The sequence below is a fragment of the Physeter macrocephalus genome, chromosome 14 (assembly GCF_002837175.3).
Source record: "Physeter macrocephalus isolate SW-GA chromosome 14, ASM283717v5, whole genome shotgun sequence".
In the NCBI taxonomy this organism is placed as follows: Eukaryota; Metazoa; Chordata; class Mammalia; order Artiodactyla; family Physeteridae; genus Physeter; species Physeter macrocephalus.
Genome location: NC_041227.1, coordinates 47,384,214 through 47,398,850, shown reverse-complemented (window position 1 = coordinate 47,398,850; position 14,637 = coordinate 47,384,214). Strand labels below are relative to the sequence as shown.

Sequence of the window (14,637 nt, the reverse complement as noted above, 5' to 3'; positions counted from 1 at the left end):
ATTTTTCATCATTAGTGTATAGAAATGCAAGAGATTTCTGTGCATTAATTTTGTATCCTGCTACTTTACCAAATTCATTGATTAGCTCTAGTAGTTTTCTGGTAGCGTCTTTAGGATTCTCTATGTATAGTATCATGTCGTCTTAGGGAATTAAGTTCTTAACTCAAAATTTGAAGCAATAAAATAAAAACAATTTAGTAGCAGGAGAAAGGTAGTAAAAGATATTGGAAGAACTGTAGAGAGAATATACAGGAAAACAAAAGCCACGCCAACAACCTAGTTAATGCAAGTGGAAGCAGCCGTCCAGGAGACAGTTACCCCCACCACCCCCAGACATCCAGCAGCAGGACGGATTCCCCCACCCCCCAAGACATCCAGCAGCAGGACGGGTCCCCCCCTCCCAGACATCCAGTAGCAGGAGAGCCTTTCCCACCCACCTAGACATCCAGCAGCCAGACATGTTCCCCCACTCCAGACATCCAGCAGTAGGATGGGTTCCCCCCACTGCCAGACATCTAGCAGCAGGACAGGTTCCTACTTCCTTTGTTTGATGACTCTGAACGTCCGGGCACCGCCTCTTCTCACTGCCACTCTCCCCGTGGGCCCAGGACACCCCTGTGAGGCAGCCCTCACACCAAGCAAGGCTCCTATGGGAAGAGGGAGATGCCAGCCACTGCCACCCAACGGCCACGTGCACACACCCCTGGGGGCCAGGCTGGAGGGAGGGAGGTGCAGAAAAGAGACAGGTTTCGTTCTTCGACTTCCTGGGGGTCAGATTGACCCAGGTGGTATCCCCTTGGCGTTGTCCAGGTCTGAGAACTCCCAGTAGCACGGATACTGGCTCAGTTCCCAGAATGTCAGCCATCGAGTGAGCACAGTTCTCAGGCCCAGCACGGGCTGGAACCATTGAGGACGCCCGTGTGGAACATCCCCGCCCACTCCCCATGGAAGAAGCATAGGGACCAGGAGCCAAGGGCTCTGGCTTCCACGAGAGGTGTTTAACATGCTCCAGCTGAAAACTTTGGCCAGTATGAACTCAGCTACAAAAACAGATTGGGATAAAAGTGAAAACTTTTTTTTTTAAATAGTTTTTTGTTTGTTTACTTATTTATTTGTTGGCTCGTTGGGTCTTCGTTGCTGTGCGCGGGCTTTCTCTAGTTGCAGTGAGCGGGGGCTACTCTTCATTGCAGTGCGAGGGCTTCTCATTGAGGTGGCTTCTCTTGTTGTGGAGCACGGGCTCTAGGTGCGCGGGCTTCAGTAGTTGTGGCTCTGGGGCTCTAGAGCACAGGCTCACCAGTTGTGGCGCACGGGCTTAGCTGCTCTGTGGCATGTGGCATCTTCCCAGACCAGGGCTCGAACCCGTGTCCCCTGCATTGGCAGGTGGATTCTTAACCAGTGCGCCACCAGGGAAGTCCAAAAGTGAAAACTTTTATCTTTAAAGCATAATTAAAGGGCTTAACCACAGTGAGTTGGACACCTACACCATCTACCATTTCCTGCAGGTGAGAGAGTCTCTACTCTTTGCTCTGAGGACGGAAAAGGAAGGAGTGCATCTGGGCCTGGTCTGCCCTCTCCTGTGAGGAACTGGCAGCTCCTCACTGCTTCGGTCTGGCCCCAGGATGCCAATGCACAGAACAGCCGCACAGCTGTGGAGCACCAGCGCGGGACGGCCTGACTTCCAGTTCCAATCACACCAATGTGGGGTGGCCACCCTAACCCCCCGGACTGTGTGGCGACAGTCTGGGGCCGTCAAGTCACCTCTGTATCAGCGGGAACAAATAATGAGAACTCACGCCGCACAGGCCAGGCCCGCGGTTGGCTCGGGCAACAGGTAGGAAGCAGCGTCTGGGAGCCTGTCTCGAGCTGCACTGCCTGGCGGGGCTGATGGTCTTTCCAGGGCTTGAAGGCATGTTGTGTCAACTGGTGCTCAGCCCAGGAAAACCCGGCTCGGTGGGGTGTGCACAACTCTGCTCTTTGTGGGGCCGATGAACCACCTCCCGAGGCTCCCCTTACGATGACCTCTTGTTAGGTTGCAGGAAATGACTTATGTACTGTCCTGAAGCTGCAGCTGAGGGGCTTGTGTGGATGTGCATGCCCGTGGACCCTCACCCCATCGCCCTGAGAGTTCCTGCACGCCCATCAATCCCCACCCCATATCCCAGATGTGACAGAGCCTCTGGGTCTGTGGCCGCCTGCTGGCTCCGCCGATTCCAGAACCTTCACAAGGACTCACGCGGGACCCCTTCCTGGCTACTGCTCTCAGCCGCACGATGCCTGTGGGCTCGGCACTGGGTCCCTGTCCGGCTGGGTGGTTTGCCTTTGGGGGATTTGGGCCAGGCTGCCCCCACCCTCCTGCTGGTGGACTGTGGTTGGTTTCCAGTTCTTGGTGCATGTGGATAATGCTGCCACAAGTGTTTGTGTAAAAGGCCTCTATGACCACGTTTCCACTTCTCCGGGGTTACGTATCGAGTGGAAACTCTGGGGGACAGGGTGGGCGTGGGGTTAACTCAGTAAGTAAATGCCAAACTGCGTCCCCAAGTGGCTGCACTGTTTTACACGCCCACAGGAGAGCACGGAGGGAGTCCCTCTTGCTCACGCCCCTCAACATTCATATGTCGAGGCCCTGACCCCCAGTGCGGCTGCGTCTGGACCAAGGGAGTCACGCAGGGTCAAGGAGGTCATGTGAGGGGGGGGAGCTGACCCAACAGGTGAGGACACAGTGTGAGGGTGGCGTCTGCAAGCTAGGGAGAGTCCTCGCCGGGAACAGAATCGGCTGCAACACTGACCCCGGACTTCCAGCCTCCAGAACTGTGAGAAAATAAATGTGGTTTAAGCCACCTGGGCTGTGGTATTTTGTTACAGCAACTTGAGTGAGCCAGTATTTGGTTTGGTCAGCCGCTAAGTTCTGTCCTCATGGGCGGGTGGGATCTCAGCGTCCATCCATGTGTGTTTCGCGCAAGTGCTGGGACGGCCATGTGCATGCCTGCCGAGACCTCGCCCTTTTTCAGAGTGAACTGTCCATTAGTGACATGCATGAGTTCTTCACATATGCCACACGGAGGTTCTGCCAGGTGTGTGTTGTGAGTGCTCCCTGCAACCTGTGGCTTGCCGTTTTTCCATGGTGTCTTTTGAAGAACCCAAGATTTTCATCGTTTTGATGTAGTTTACCCTTTTTTTTTCTTTTATGGTTAATGGTTTCTGTGCTGTAAGCAATCTTTGCCTCTCCGAGACTGTGAACGTTCTAAGTTATCTGTGAGGAGTGTCTTGGTTTTACGTTTGCGTCCACCTCGAACTGACTGTCGTGTGTGGTATGGTGGGGGGTGGGGTCCGTGTGCCCGTGTGGATACCCAGCACCGGCGGGGGAGACACTTTTCTTTCTCAGCTGAACTGACTTGCTGTCTTGTCCAGAGGTCACTTGACCGTGACTTCAGTGTGGGACTATTTCCAGACTGACCCAACCCGTCGATACGGCTCTCGGCCTCTCACCTCCCCTGGCGCCTCGAGGGCCACATCCTCTGGGAAGGCCTGAACCCACAAGCAGTATGACGCCGACAACTTTACTCTCATTCAAGACTAGGTCCTGGGCATTTCCACACACACCTAAGACTCGGTTCGTTAATTTCTAAAAACAAAACCCTTCTAGGATTATGTTTGGGGCTGCATGAAATCTATCGACCAGTTTGGGGACAACTGTCGCTTGGCTGGTAACGAGCCTTCTGACCACAAACGTGGAAGATCTACTTGCCCAAGTCTCCTCTCAGTGACGTCTGGTGGTTTTCAGAGCACAAGTGTCGCACTTCCGTGAAAACTTCCTAAGTATTTTATGGTTGTGGATGTTAGGGGTATATTTTAAACTTTCAAGTTTTTGACAGTTTTTGCCAGCTCGTGGAACTACTGGCCCTGAATCCTGCACGCTGGTCGACTTCACTCCTTAGTTCTACGGCCCTTGTGATCTTCCATATACATGATGAACAGAGATAATTTTACTTCCTCTGTTCCAATCTTCAGGGCCTTCACCACTTTTTCCTGCTTCAATGCACAAGCTAAGATCTTCAATACACTGTTGACTAGCCATGAGGAGGTTGGCCACCACTGCCCTGTTCCCAGTCTTAGAGGAAAAATGTTCAGTCTTTCACCATTTAGTATGATGTTAGCTGTAGGTAGTTTGTATAGTTATCTTTCATCAGGTTGAAGAAGTTTCCTTCTATTTCTAGTTTGCTAGTTGTGAATAAGTGTTTAACATTGTCTAATGCTTTTTCTACCTAGAATGAGATGAACATATCATTTGATCTCTTTCTTCCTTATATCTGGTAACTTGGTGAATTACATCTATCTTATTCATGTCCTACCAGCCTTGCATTCTGGGGAAAATCCCACGTGGACTTGACACCTTTATGTACTCTGGATTCATTTGCTAATAATTCCTTGATAATTTTTGTTTGTGCTCTTGAAGAACAGTATTCTGTAACTTCCCTTTTTTGAAATGTCCTTGTCTTCACTGGCCTCAGGAGAGTGAGCTGGGAAAGGTCCCCTCTCCCGTTTTTTGAATGAGTGTGTGTATATTTGTTATCACTTCTTCACTAAATATTTGATAAATCTCATCAGTGGAGTCGTCTGGGCCTGGAGTTTTCTGTGGGAGGTACCTTTTTTATGTTTAATGACTCAGTTTATAAAATGATTCAGCTGTACTGACCCTCTTGTATCAGTGTCAGAAACCTACCTACCTCTATGTCCTCTTAACTGCCCACTTCACGTGCATAAAGTTGCCCATACTACTTCTCTTTAACCTTTTATTTTGAAGAAACTCTTAGACTTCAGAAAAGCTGTAAAAATGACAAGGAGACCCTGTACACGTGTCACTACTACTTCAACCCTACTTGGGTTTCACCAGCTTCCCACTAACGTCCTGGCTGACGGCTCCTTAGGCTTTAACTAAGGTATGACTTGGATACTTGAGATGCTGGTCAGAAGCTGTGCAGAACGTCCCGCAGTTGGGGCATGTCTGATGCTTCCTCATGGTTAGATCAGAGGATGCATTTTGGACAGAAGTGATGCTTTGTCCTTGGAGCTGCATCCTCTGCACAGATTCCTCCCCTCTGTGCCCTGGCCGCTGCCTCCAGCAGGAAGCCCTCCGGCCATCACTGCCTCCCTGCGGCAAGGAACCTGGCCTCCACGAAGAGCCAGGCAGTCAAGGGCTCGGCTCGAGAGTTTCCCTCTGGACCCCGGCCCACCTGGCTGTCGTCGGGTGCGAAAACAGTTTTGTCACCATGTGTCCAGTTTCCAGCTGCTTCCAGAGAAGGGAAGCCTGGTGCCACCTCTCCAGACACCTGAGGATGAGGTGGCCGCACCGACTGCACCCCGGGCACCTGGCGGAACCAGGCCATCAGCGGGCAGAGAGGTTTCCTTCCTTCTGCTCGGGCACCCCTACCCACACGACCTGGGGTCCCCTCTGAGGCTGAGCTCTGAAAGGACCAATCTGTCCTCTGGGGCATGTGAAGCATGGCCAGACTACAGAACCACAAGCGGGTCTGAGCGTCCGGAACAGTCGCCAGTTCTGATCGAGCAGCAGACAATCGGGGCCGGGCTCATCCCGGGCAGCGTCTGCTCAGCTCCTACGGACTGGACAACTTGCTGCCATCACTCCTTTTTATCAAGTCAACTCTGTCGTTCTGCTTTCCTACGAAGGGAGGTTAATAATATCCAACGTACAGACGGAATCAAGTAATTACACCTTTTAGTGCACCTGATAATTTTTTATCCAGCTGGTGCTAACAGTCAATCAAAATGCCATAAAAGGTGCTTTACAACATGCTAATGACTCGCCGCCCCTGTGAGGCATCGTGGGAGTTTGTGCAGCCGCGAACCGTGCTCAGAGCAACCTGACAGCTCCGCCACCCAGAGCTCTGCAGCCGAAGCTACCGTCCCAGGAGGGTCCTGATAAAGTCCTTAGAAACAATGCATATGTTTTTATGCTTTTTAAAGCCAGATGAGAGAGAATCTACAATTGAGTCCTAGAGGGACAAGGAACAGCAGCCTTGAAGCTAAGAACACCTGTGCGGTGTCGAGACAGCTCACGGTTTCGTGTTTCATCAAAGGGACCTATGAAAACCACACTCATCTTTCTAATTAAATGGAAAAATGAGTTTAGGGAAAGCATCACACTTTGCCGTGGAATCTGGACCCACACAATCACCCGGCACAGTGTTTCCAAGTGTCTGTAGCTACTCATACCCCGCTGGGTCGGGAACCTGGCCAACCACCCCGGCCTGTCTCCCACCCCCCACCCCCACCCCCCTGCCACAGAGCTCATCCCTCTGCACCCAGCTGCCTGCAGTGCCCCCGGAGCCTGGCCAGACAGTGCAGACGTGGCAGCTACCTGAAACACCACGGCATGACGACCAACACCCTGGGAGTCCAGGAGGGGAGCCTGTGGGAGTGGGAACCCATGGTCCTAGAGGGGACGCCCATCCTGCTTGAGGACCGGCCCGTCCCCCTCGACAGCAGATGCCGTCACTTGCTAGTTCAGTCTTCCCAGCAGACTGTGGCACCAGCCAGGATGTGGGGCGACGGGGGCTTCAAATACAGAGAGCCGCAGAGGGCAAGATGGCACTGTGCTGCCTGGGGGACGTGGCCTACCTCATGTAAGAAGCCCATGAGTAAACCGAACATTTGACAAGGAAGGGGCAGCATGGTGCAGTGGAGGACACCGACTTTGCAGGAGGACCAGCACTGGCACCCACCCCCCGGAAGGCTTGTATTTTCCCCCACAAGGAACGACTTAGAGCAAACAGACACTAGACTGTCTGGACGATGTCAAAGAAATGGGTATTTTACATTTTAGCATAACAAGCAGGGAAGAGGCAGAAGGGAAAGTACACGAAGTCGCCCAGACCTCTGCCTGGTGAACCACCTCACTCCTGATTTTAAGTTTCTGAAAACTTGAAGGTGTAATTAAAACTGAGACGTGCACTTTCCACGGCTGCATGGCAGGTGGGAGTCGAGGAGCCTGGTCCCAGGGCGCAGCAGGAGGGCGTGAGGGGGAGAGGACGTGGCAGGAAAGTGGGACAGCTGAGCACCACCGCAACCACACGGGGAGGCGTTGGGAGAAGGGGCTCCACCGGCAGAGAGACAGGAGGGCACGAGGCCGGGGTCACAGATGACGTCGTGTGACCCGCTAACACAGTTTCCGACATTTCGGATGCTCCATACACACCAGGAGGGCTGGTGGGGGAAGGAGTGACCAGGGGGTCCTCCCCTGAGTGTCCCCGTGGAACGACTCAAGTCCTGGTTGTTTCCCACAGAAAATGGCCATGCCAGAGGGGCCAGTGGAGCATCGAGTGCTCAGAAAAAGGCCTCGGACGTCATGGAAAGTGGTGGAAGGGGCACGGCTGGCCTGGCTAGCGGGAAGGCAGCAAGGCAGCCACTCGTTTTTAGTACGTTTCCTTCCAAGTATAACAAATAAAAGTTCTACTTACCGCTCCGAGCATGATTCTGAAAATCAGCCACCGATAGCCCCACAGGACGATCCGGGACGTGGGGGTCCCCCTGGGCAATGGAGACAGAGTCCAGAGAGGGCACAGGAAAATCCCCAGGAAGCCTGTCTCCAGAAGCTGGGACTCCCATCCTGAAATGAGGGCAGAAGAACACAAAGGATGAGTGAGCAGCAGTGGACACTTTCCGAGGAAGCAACTGCACCAAACCCGGCTTAACCCAGACGGTCCTTCAAACAGGACAAAGAGCAACCAAGCCACAGTGCCCGGCTGAGCCTAGCAGCTCAGGCCGTGGCTCCTGCCCTTCGCAGGGCGCCCACAGACACAGCGCAGCCCCTGAGGAGTCACCAGGGTGGACATGGGCACCGAGCAGGCTGGACGACCCGGACGTGAGTTGCTGAGCGCAGAGCAGACTGTGGTCCCATCCGCCCAGGTGAGGGAGGGAGCCGGGGGAGTAGCAAGTACAGGCCCTGCGTGGCTCAGCCCGGCACCGCTGGATGGGGGGCATCAGTCATTCTTCCTGCTGGGGAGCCCATGTGAGAAATGCAGGTGTGAGCAGCCAGCACACCTGAGTTCTCGCTCCTACCGTGGAGACGGCCCCTCACACTGAGTCCCCGGGACACCCGGAACGTGGAGCTGGTCTCCGGCTGCATCAAAAGGAGCCTGCGCTGCACTTTGTGGGCTGCACAACTTCCCTTTCACACCACACTGAAGAACCTCAAAAACATTCTGCTGCGTCAGAGACGCTTCAGACTAGGGCAAACACTCTACAGTTCCACTGATGTAGGTTCCAGAACAAGCTGCCCCCATGCAGGTGAGAGAAATTAGAATCTGGCTGCCTGGGGGGTTCTGCGCCCCGGGGGTGGGAGTGCTGGTCATGGTGGTGCACTGGCCAAGACTTACCAAAAGCACCTTAAGGTCTGTGCATTTCAATGTTTGTAAGCTTCTTTCTCAAAAAAACAGACAAACCTAAATGAATTTTGGACCCCACTCTGAGACACACTGAACGTTAAGATGAGGCGTGAACAGATGTGTGATGATGCCAATAGAGCCAAGGACCAGCCACGGCAGAATGTAGGTGGTGGGTTTGCGGGTTTTCACTGTACAACTGTTTGAAACTTTCTGTGGCTTGAAATTTTTCATAGTAAAATGTGGAGGGAGAAATCCCATTGACTCTCATATGCTCTGGATTTCTGAAGCTCAGTTCCACATAGGTTCTTCTCTGGAAGACAAAAAGGTGAGTCTGCCCAAAGGCAGCAGTGCCAACACCAGGGCGGCACCGATGGGTGGGCCGTCACTGCCTGGGGTCTCTGTGGGCTCACTGCATCGGCTGAGCCACCTGTGCCGGGGGATCTGGGACCACCAGCGTGCGCCCTGCACCGTCTGGAGATGATTCCAGAAGCAGAAAGAAGCCTGGACAGTGCTGGGGAGGGGTGCCCAGGGGAGGGAGCCGAGTGAGGCAGGCGACTGGAGCCCAGAGCGCCACCAGGCTGTGGCCAGGCCACGACCAATGGAGACGGTGGGCCTGTCGGCACAGCTGTCACCAACGGGAGAGGACGGCAGAGCACAGGGCGCTCTGGCCAAGGCCGAGATGGGGACATCGGTGCCACCCTCCTCTGGGGACCCAGTGTGTGGGATGCCCACGTGGGCTGAGCCGGCCTCCAGGGAACACACCCGGCTTCCCCCAGATGCCTCAAGGGAAGAAGGCAGGAAGCCCTCGTGCTCGTCTGCTCTACGAGGTTCCAGACACCGAGCGTTGCACATTTTGGGTCCAGGACTCGTCCTTCTGCTCGTGGACGTGGACGACCTTTGCTTCACAATGTGCTTCAAACCCCCTTCTTGTTTCAACAGGAAGAAGCGGACTCTGTTCCTTATGTGACACCTTCTCTGGTTTTATCTTGAGAAGTCGTTTTCATTAAGCTTGGACTCCTTCTACATGGGGGCATTTTAAAACGTCTGGTTTTATGACGGCAGAACATGGAGTGATGACACGGCTCTGGGAGGACTTATCCGCAGACGCTTCAGATCTGAGTAGGGACCTCAAAGGCCACTTGTCCCCACCCCTCCTCAATGCGGCCCCGCAAGCAGGGCAGGCGGACATGGTGTTCCAGGCTGAGCTGGGCAGGCCCCAGAGGAAACAAGGCTGGAACAGCCCACGTACCCGCCCAGGAGTGGGGACCCACCCTTGCTCACGCTCCCTGGAAGCCCCTCAGCAGCTTGCAGACCTCACGTGGGCGGGCAGAGCAGTCCCCAGAGCCCGGGTCTGCCTTCTCTGTCACCTCGCTCTGCACAGACGCGACGAACGGAATTTTAATGTGCAGTTTGAGTGACACCAATCAAAGCGAAATGCAAATGGCAGAGCCCAGAGACCCTCCTAAGTGCCAGGAAGCAGGTGACGGGGACCCGCTATCACCCTAGGGACGTACGTGTCACCTGGCCCTCCTGCCTCCTCCTGAACTCGGAACCTCCCTCATCCTGCTGGGTGCATGGGGCCACCCCCACCCCCCATCTCGGCATAGCCATTTTCCAGGCGGAAGCTGAGGCTGCCTGCTCGCTGGCCGCCACTCCAGCCATTAGTGCTCGCCGGCACTGCTAGGAGGAGAGGGTGGCCTGCACCCACGTGCTCCGCTTCTTTTGCTGGGGTCCCGCCGGTGGTCAGCAGCTACGCTGCTGGCACAAGGAACACCACTGTTCTCCGTGGCCCCAGAAAGACAAGTCCTCCTCCCAGACGTGCACCCCAGCCTATGCGCAGACCCCTCAGGAGGGCAAGGCAACAGCCCCTTCACGGGGGCCTGGAAGGTTTCGCCCACGGCATGGGGACATCCTACCAGTGGCTTTGGGGTGACGGTGAGCAAGTGACCAGGGGAGTCTCCGTGGGCTGTACCACCTGCTGCTAGAACTTTCACCTCGGCGGCTACTGGCTGGTTTCCAGGAATGCGGCCCAGCGTCCAGCCATGTTTGGGAGGCGTCCTCGTGAGACTGAGGGTCGGCGCCCACCCTCCATGCTGGGTGAGGTGCGGCGGGGGTGGCCTTCCCAAGGAGCCGCTTGCCCACTGTCTCTGGGGATGGCTCCGACAGGGACTTGCAGGGTCGTACAGCCCTGTCCTGACCAGAGCTCAGGGCTGGCCACAGTCGGTGGCCCCCAGGTCTGAGAGCAGACACAGCCCCTTGCCTTGCAGGCTCTGGGCAGTCTGGGTGCCTGTGGGCTGGACCGGCTGCAGCTGAGCAGACTCAAGTGGTCAGAGGAAGTGGATGCTCTCCATGCTCCCCTCCTCCCGACTTGTGCTTCTGAATCACTCAGCCCGTGTCTGCCAGAGCTGCACACGAGTCTGAGGAAGCCCTACAACATGCTGAATTCGGCCCCTCAGTCTCCTGGCCCGACCTGTGACCCGTGGGTCCCTCACTCCTTCACCACATGGGGCACCTGCTCCCCAAACAGCTCCGATGTGAATGTGGTGCTGACTTCTGGCTCTGTCCTCGTGGGCCTGTGAAGAGCGAAGATGCTCTTCTATCGAAGACTGGATAATCCACCACTGGGCGGCCTGGCATGGGCCTGGTGATGCAGAACACACGGCCACTGCAGAGTGGGCATGGCACTCCAGGATGGACAAGGATGGGGCCGGGTGGCTCCTCGTGGGGGATTCTTGCTGACCGTCAAGGGGGCTCAGAGGGGGCTCGCCCGGCACTGTGGTCACCCAGAATCAAGGTCAGGATGGCACAGGCTAAGCCACCAACCAGAAAGGAAATGTGATCTAAAGCAAGGTTTCAGTGGCAGAGGCCACCCGATGGCTCTGAAAGCAACTGAGGCCTCACAACCTCCTCGAAACTATTACAGTTACTTAGAGTAATTAAATGTCGCAGGCATGGATCCTTCAAAAATGACAGCACCATCCACGTTATGAGTAGGAAACCCATTAGCTTCATAGTTAAAAGCGGGAGAAGGGGAAAGCGCTTCCCTCCTGACGGGCTGTCACTCCTGCCTGAGCCGCCCACCCTGGGAGCACTCGGAGCTGTAAGTCACTCCCAGTCTTCACGGGCACAGCAGCCCGTTCTGCAGCTACTGACGGCAAAGAAGGGCTGTTTTTACAACTTGGGGACAGTTCTGGGGCCACCCTGTCCCCCCAGGTGCCGATGTTCGTTCTGCCACAGAGCCCCACGCCTCCTACAAGTGCAGTCAGAGCCCGCTGTGATGGGCAGGTGGGGTTCAGAGGCCAAAGCTCGAGACATAGGGTGATGGGCCAGCTGGGGGAGTGCCTGGTCCACTGTCCTTGGCCCCATCCGGTGGGAGGATGTCACTTTGGCGTTGGCGGGGATAGTTCTGGGTCTCGCTCACAGCCCTACCGGGGGCCTCGCGATAGGCACAGTGGCTCCTGGGTGGGGGGTGGCCCAGGCAGAGACCACGGTCAGAAGGGTGGCAGGACAAGGCGGGCAGCCCCAACTCCATTTGCTGTGACACTGGCTGCTGCTTGCCACGTGCCCTGGGTCCCCTCGCCGACCTCAGGCAGCAGGAGAGGTGCTCAGACTCTGGGGCTAATAAGCTAGAGGGCCGCCTGGGCCTGTGTCCAGAACACGGGGCCTGGGTCATGGGACACGTCCAGCTGGCGTGGTCCAGGAGCACGGCCTGCGGACCCCGCTCCTCCCTGCATCTTTGACTCTGATGACTTCTGTGCTCAATGCCTGCAAAGTACAAGTTTCACAGAAGCGGGCGACCTTGGAATGGCCTAAGCGGCAGGTGGAGAAAAAGCCCCTCTTCTCAGCAGAGCATCAGAAGTGGCCCAGGGGCCCAGGCCACCCGGGGCTGAACTCCTGTGTTCTCCTCCACATTTCTGATCTGCAAAGCCATGCTTGAGAGTTTTTATCATGGCCGCTTGGCACGTGTGACGCAGACTCCACTGGAGGAATTTGGTGTTTTGATGGCAGAGTGCCAGCCAGGTGCAGGCCGAGGAGCTCCTGCGTTGCATGGGCTCTTGAGGGCCAGCTGGAGCCCCGATGCCCACCGGAGCGGAGCCAAGGGGTATTGAGCAAAGGGCAGGCCTCGCTGTGTGGTGTCAGGCCTTGGGGAGTGGGGGCTGCACGGCAGCCGTGAAATCAGGGGGAGGTCCCACCGACACTGTTCCTGAACCGTCTGCCCGCCCGTCACCCAGAAGGGACTAGGGAGAGCTGCATGCTGCTGCTGACTGCTGCAAACACTGCAGTCCAGACCAGCATGCCCTGCCCAATGACGGGCTAACACACTTTCCTCTTTTGTTGAGACACAATATAAAATGAGATCAGGTAAAAAACACAAGGGAGGCTACAACAAAACTTGAAGGAAAACTCTCGCTGGTGTTTAGAAACAGCCGCTCGCTGTCCAGCACGTCACGGGGAACATGCGTATCTGTCTGTTCCCCACCTGGACGGGGCACCTGGTGATTGCGTGCACCTGTCCAGCGAGGTCAAGAGCCCCGCCCAGCCTGCTCACACCTTACATCCACCTCACACTCCCTCCTGCAGTCACCATGGTGCACGGGGGCTTGCCCAGGTCCACCAACCCCTTCCGGCCATAAGAACCACCTGGCAGAGCTGCCCTTGTCCTAAGGGGACAGACTGGGGCCTGTCCTCAGGGCCCAGGAGGTACTAATGCTGCCCTGCCCCAGAGGTGCAGCCATGCTCCTGCTCACCTCCCCAACCTCCGCCCCCCTCGTGCCGGGCCTGGTCTATAGCCTCCCATGCCCCCTACCAGGACCCGCTCAGAGCCACGTCTGCCCAGGAATCCTCCAGAACCGGTGTGAGCTGGACAGATCTCTTGGGACAGGACCCCGTCTGTCCAGCTTCCGGGTCACTTCTCACATATTTGAGGATTTAAGCCAGAGATCAGATGGTAAGTGGAACACATCTTCTAGCAAGAAGACGTTTTTGAAAGACCTGGTTAAATGCTTCACGCTTTAAGTAAAATCATTTTAAATTGCATGCTCTCAATTAGGAAGCGCTTAGCAAATTGCCAGTCTGTGTTTTACGGATGTCCTTGGGCGCTGCAGGGAACGGGAAGTGACCTGTGTGACCCGCACAGCGACCCTCCTCCCACTGCACTTTGTCACGGTGCTGGTTCGTACTCGGTTGCTGTGGCAACCAGACTTCATAGCCCCAGGTGTCCCCTGCTGCTCAGATCCACACAGGTGTCACCAGCTAGCCTGAAAACAAAATCCATAGTAATGACCTTAGCTGGCTTTACTGGTTTGGGATAAATATGAGAATGCTTCCTGTCAACGGAAATGAGACTTGGCAACAGAGATTTTTCAGGATTAACATATTCCAAATATTTAACATATATCTGGCTGAAGGGCACAATGCCTGACCATTTCTTTGTCTTTTGTTTCCTGTGCATGAAAATTAGCTGATGGGACTTCCCTGGTGGTCCAGTGGTAAAGAATCCACCTTACAATGCAGGGGACGTGGGTTCGATCCCGGGTCAGGGAACTAAGATCCCACATGCCACGGGGCAACTAAGCCCGCGCGCCACAACTGCTGAGCTTGTGTACCTCAGAGCCTGCATGCTGCAAACTACAGAGCCCATGCACCCTGGAGCCTGTGCGCCACAACTAGAGAGAGAAAACCTGCACGCCACGACTAGAGAAGAGGAAAAAAACCTCGCATGCCACAACTAGAGAAGAGAAAACCTGCATGCCGCAACTAGAGAGAAGCCCACACACCACAATGAAGAGCCCGCACGCCGCAATGAAATATCCCACGTGCCACAACAAAGATCCTGCGTGCTACAACTAAGACCCAATGCAGCCAAAAATAAATAAATAATAAATAAATCTTAAAAACAAGAAAAGAAAAGAAAATTAGCTGAAGCTCGTCTCAAAGTGCCTTGTGAGACCCCTCAGGAGATGCTGAGCAGTGCTGTCTCGGGGTTGCTCAAGACGAGGGGAGGTTCTGACCTGCCTCCCGCCTGTGCAGCCCAGGCCCACTAGCCATGTGGGGCTGCTGAGCCTGAAACGTGGCTGGCGGTGATCGGGCAGACCTGCTCTCTGTCAGCCCAGGAGGCACGTGTGTCCACAGGTCCTGCGCAGAGCGGCCACGCCCACCGAGCACCACAGCAGGGCGAGCTCCTGTCCCCCACCCCTGTGCCACGGAAGCGGGGTAACCCTCACCCACATAACCC

The 14,637-nt window shown here is 55.4% G+C and overlaps 1 protein-coding gene across 2 annotated transcripts in view; it reads right to left on the bottom strand.

Annotated features, from left to right (window-relative positions):
* Window positions 1-14,637, bottom strand: part of LMF1 (lipase maturation factor 1) — an 80,414-nt gene that overhangs the window by 31,017 nt on the left and 34,760 nt on the right. For both annotated transcript variants that reach the window (XM_024123419.3, XM_028497999.2), the window contains exon 2: window positions 7,476-7,624. In XM_024123419.3, the coding sequence (XP_023979187.1) occupies window positions 7,476-7,624 (149 nt within the window). The remainder of the gene's footprint in view (window positions 1-7,475; window positions 7,625-14,637) is intronic.